General features: G+C 42.2%; 1 protein-coding gene across 1 annotated transcript; it reads left to right on the forward strand.

The window, feature by feature from the left end:
• The first annotated feature begins 2,284 nt into the window (after nt 1-2,284).
• rho (rhodopsin) lies at nt 2,285-3,942 on the forward strand. The gene has a single exon (XM_024385005.2). The coding sequence runs from the start codon at nt 2,395-2,397 to the stop codon at nt 3,457-3,459; it is 1,065 nt and encodes a 354-aa protein (XP_024240773.1). The 5' UTR covers nt 2,285-2,394; the 3' UTR covers nt 3,460-3,942.
• Nucleotides 3,943-5,154: the final 1,212 nt, after the last annotated feature.

The following is a 5,154-nucleotide window of genomic DNA, read 5'->3' on the forward strand; positions in this document are numbered from 1 at the left end:
ATTCTCTTAGTTATAACATCAACTGAACAATACGATACATGGGGGTCGTAAACATGCCTCAAGGTCAAACACTAACAATAATGTTTCACGTCACTGACATATGTTTTCATGTACGGACATAACATTTCTTCCCCTCCCCCTCACAGGAACCGAGGTGCTCAGGCCTGCTATGAGTACAGACTGGCCGGGCTGATGCCTTGTAAGGGTTCGGACTGGATGGGGCTGGTCAGCACAGGAGGCTGGTGAGGGGAGGATGGCTCAGACCAAATGGCTGGAATGGAGTGAATGGAATGGAAGCCATGTGTTTAATGTGTTTGATACCATTCCATGTATTTCGTTCCAGCCATTACTATGAGACTGTTCTCTCCAATTAAGGTGCTAGCAGCCACGTGGGCTGCAGGGTTGGGCCTGTTAACCCCTAACCTTGGAGGTGCCTCAGTAGCTGAAGCTCATGCCCCAACATGAATCCACTGGACTAGGGAGACCCCTGTGGTGGAGAGCTGCTGCATGGCATGGTAGTGCAGAAGTGTTTAGAGCAGGCTGATGGCGAATGTGCACCCTTGTGCAAGTTTTTTTGAGTGTCTGGTTCTTGAGCGTCTGATTAAACCGCTCTACCCAGCTCTGTCCCTGGGGGTGGTAGAATTCTGGGCGGATGTGGCGGATCCCTTTCCCTTTCAGGTAGGAGAATAGCTCATTAAACATGGTCTTGGTAGGCCCCAACTGCCAGTATTTATTATCTACATAGTATTTTTTTTATTTTTAGTGTACAGATTAGCATACTGAATACTGAATGAATAAAACATCATACAGTGCACTTTTTAAGGTGAATAAATAAATTAAAGTGATTTATAAAGTTACTAAATAAGTCATGGTTTTGAATAACACTTGGGGCTTTGACAGGATGAAATAGTATTCTTATGTTCCTCCACTACAGTAGCTGCCACCACAGCTTCTTCACTCCTTTGGCCTTGTAATCTAAACATAGACACTTTCCCCATTGAATTATGGATTTTCCTAACTTTGTATAGCTCTTTATTGAGTAAAACGAGCAGTACATGTGTGAGTATCCATAATGTTGTGTCTGAGGGTGACCAATGGGACACTAACCTCATTACAGGCCTCTTAAAGTAACACGTCCGTAAGCTCCAAATCTCTTTAATACAATGTCCATTAGAAAGTGCTGAGCAAAGCTCTCTTCTAGCCACTAAGATGGTCTAGATCTTCTGTACAAGTCTACTCTCTACTTTCCCCTCATTTCCCTTGGTTTGTTTAGTTTTAAATTGATAATCAAAGAATACACAAACAGCATTACTGCTGAAGACTACCTCTCACTTGATCATTGTGATTTATTTAGGCTACATTAGAACAGAAGATATGTAGAATGTAACATCTCTTGAAATAAACTTTTAAGGTTATAAAACAGGAATAAATGTGAATATTATTTTGAATGACATGTTTGTAGGACATTTGGGAAGAAATGACTTTGAAATGCATGAGTAATCCTCTCTCCCGCACACACACACACATAAACGTGCAAACATGCATGCACACGCACAGTCTTAAAATCTTAGTCACACAATAAGCATCAGCTATAATACTGCAACATAAGCACAAGTACTCAATGAATGACCTGTGAATTACATGTAACTTTATGTTGCTACACTTAATGTTTTATGAAAATAATATTTTACATTATTTTGATAAAAATCTATAAATATTACTATACCTAATATTAATACAATTATGTAATATGTTCAGGATGAGGACGTTTACTCGTCTCAGACCATTATCTATAAAAACATACTTCAATCACCATATAGTATTTCCTGGTGGGGCAGCTATTCTACTTTGTGCCTATGTATTACCACAGCTTAACATGTTTCTTATCGCCACTTATAATAAACCATCTGTTCTCCCACAGCACTCCGTCTCTTCACTCTTTTATGCTTGGAGTATGAAGCTTCAAACATGTCTCTAGAATATATTGAAATATATCTTCAAAAGAGAAACTGTAAATTTAACAGTGTTTAAAAGTTGTATGCAAATGACTAACTCAGTTCTGAGTATATGGATGAGGCCTAGGTGTGTAACAGCCAATGCAGCGTTTCAGATTAAGCCATCATCTCCTGATAGGTATGAGCAGGTGTAACCTTAATAACTTGATGAGTGGCCAGTTCTGTTTGCAGTAGTGGCTGGATTATATATTAACAGTGGCCTAAATCACATTGTGCTGACTGATTTGGAAAGTGATCATCTAACACCTTAAGATGTGCCTATAAAATCAGGAGTCTGACCTCCTGGGTGCATTTGTAGAAAGGACCCTTTCCATCTCTCTTTCTGTACAGCCGGAACACCATCTGAAGAAGGGCTGAACGCCACCGCAAGACCGCAACCATGAACGGCACAGAGGGACCAGATTTCTACGTCCCTATGTCCAATGCTACTGGCATTGTTAGGAACCCCTATGAATACCCCCAGTACTACCTTGTCAGCCCAGCGGCGTACTCACTCATGGCTGCCTACATGTTCTTCCTCATCCTCACCGGCTTCCCCATCAACTTCCTCACACTCTACGTCACCATCGAGCACAAAAAGCTGAGGACCGCCCTGAACTACATCCTGCTGAACCTGGCTGTGGCCGATCTCTTCATGGTAATCGGAGGCTTCACCACTACGATGTACACCTCCATGCATGGCTATTTCGTCTTTGGAAGAACGGGCTGCAACATCGAGGGATTCTTTGCTACCCATGGTGGTGAGATTGCCCTGTGGTCCCTGGTTGTCCTGGCTATTGAGAGGTGGTTGGTCGTCTGCAAACCTATTAGCAACTTCCGCTTCAGTGAGACCCATGCCATCATGGGCGTGGCCTTTACCTGGGTCATGGCTGCTGCTTGCTCCGTGCCCCCTCTGCTTGGCTGGTCCCGCTATATCCCCGAAGGCATGCAGTGCTCATGTGGAATTGACTACTACACACGCGCCCCTGACATCAACAATGAGTCCTTTGTCATCTACATGTTCGTTGTCCACTTTATGATTCCCCTGTTCATCATCTCCTTCTGCTACGGCAACCTGCTCTGCGCTGTCAAGGCAGCTGCCGCCGCCCAGCAGGAGTCTGAGACCACCCAGAGGGCTGAGAGGGAAGTGACCCGCATGGTCATCATGATGGTCGTCTCCTTCCTAGTGTGCTGGGTGCCCTACGCCAGCGTGGCCTGGTATATCTTCTGCAACCAGGGATCAGAGTTCGGCCCCGTCTTCATGACAATTCCGGCATTCTTTGCCAAGAGTTCGTCCCTGTACAACCCTCTCATCTACGTGTTGATGAACAAGCAGTTCCGCAACTGCATGATCACCACCCTGTGCTGTGGGAAGAACCCCTTCGAGGAGGAGGAGGGAGCCTCCACCACTGCCTCCAAGACCGAGGCCTCCTCCGTGTCCTCCAGCTCCGTGGCTCCTGCATAAACGGGCCCCCAACGTGGGCCCTGCGATCCAGCGTCCACAAAGAAGACTTCTGCTCCCGGAAACGACAAAGGCTCACGTCTACAGAAATAACTCTTGTATTTTTGCAAACCAGTTGGTTCAACCTAAAGACAGTTGCAGATGGGCAGCCCACAACAAAGTTGTTTATGTATATGTAAAGAGAGTCTAACGTAACAATGTGCAGGGATGGAATTGGAAAATAATCACTCTGGGAATTAACCAATGTAAATAGTTCAGATTCTGTATTTTTACATGTCCAAATTATTTCACTTTGGGAACTCTGTTCCCACTCATTCCCTCCCAATTCCACCCCTGTCGATGTGCAAGATGTTTTGTCTTTCTCGAGACAGGAAAGGAAAATATCTTAAATATTTTACAGTTGGATTCTATATGTTACTGGCTTATTTGTGAATGTAGAGACACGTAATCAAGGCAACGTAATAAATCGCACTTTGCAAAAGACAATTACTGTTCATGTTTTACTTACTATCAGGGTGAAACGGTTGGAACTAAAGTAGTATGTTTAATTAACTGAGTCAATGTGAATCGCCTGCTCTTAAATGCAATAGCAAATAATTGAACATATAGACATGTTGTGTACAGTCAGGACCTGGGTTCAAAAATGATTTCAGGTATTTCAATTACTTTTGAATGCATTTCAAAGCAATTATTCAGATAACATTGGAAAGTATTTTAAAGTACTCAAATACACTGACTCAAATACATTCCCATGCATTTAGCCCAGGTATTAGAAAATAGTATTTGAATTAAGCATTGAAAATAGTTTCAAATGCAATTTCATTGACTTTGGTTTATAATAATAAAATAAAACTACTTGCTTTTGGCTATGTTTTGAAAATACTCAAATACACATTCTTTAAAAAAAAAATTTTTTTAAATACTTATACGTATTTAAACTGAGGTCTGGTACAGTCAAGTGTTCTCATAGCTTTGATAAAGGTGTTAAGATGGAATAGCGATCTAAGGTCAATCACAGGTCACCTTGTACTGAGTATGTAATGCTAATTCTAAGGGATTATGACATGAATAAGCATAGCTATGTATGACTCAATACATATATGAAGATGCAGACATGACTATAGCTTCTGATTTACAGTAATCACCCACAAGGTTGATGAGGTGAAAGACATAAATGGATCAAGTGCAGTCAATCTTATCAAGATATCTTTGTGTTCCTGATGTTAAATAAAACACATGGGCTCTCTCTCTCTCTCTCTCTGACACACACTTTGGATCACAATTGAATGTGAAAAAATGACAGGTTGCCTATTATTGCCCATGACTGGTAAAGTATAGCATCAGGTATATTATGCTCTAGATTTACTGCGGCTTACAGATACTGAATCATTTTCATCATATCCATGACTTTCCCCCTCCATGTAAAGATGGTGGTATAAGCTGTACCTACATGTCTATGTGATAAATGATAGAAGCTCAGGGAGTGACGTGAGATTTCTCCTCCTCAGTGCTCGGTTGTGCAGAAATATCTGTCAGGCTGGAGCATAACAAACACTTAGAAAACTCTCTCATAATGACCTTTGTTGTGTAGCTATAGCAACCCTCATACCATCGGATCTCTGGCTGAATACAGATACGCTCACTCGCCAAGCGATCTGCTCCAATCCAACTCCAGCAGAGACAGGCTGAGGGAAACAA

This window comes from Oncorhynchus tshawytscha, linkage group LG22, assembly GCF_018296145.1.
Source record: "Oncorhynchus tshawytscha isolate Ot180627B linkage group LG22, Otsh_v2.0, whole genome shotgun sequence".
NCBI classification, from domain to species: Eukaryota; Metazoa; Chordata; class Actinopteri; order Salmoniformes; family Salmonidae; genus Oncorhynchus; species Oncorhynchus tshawytscha.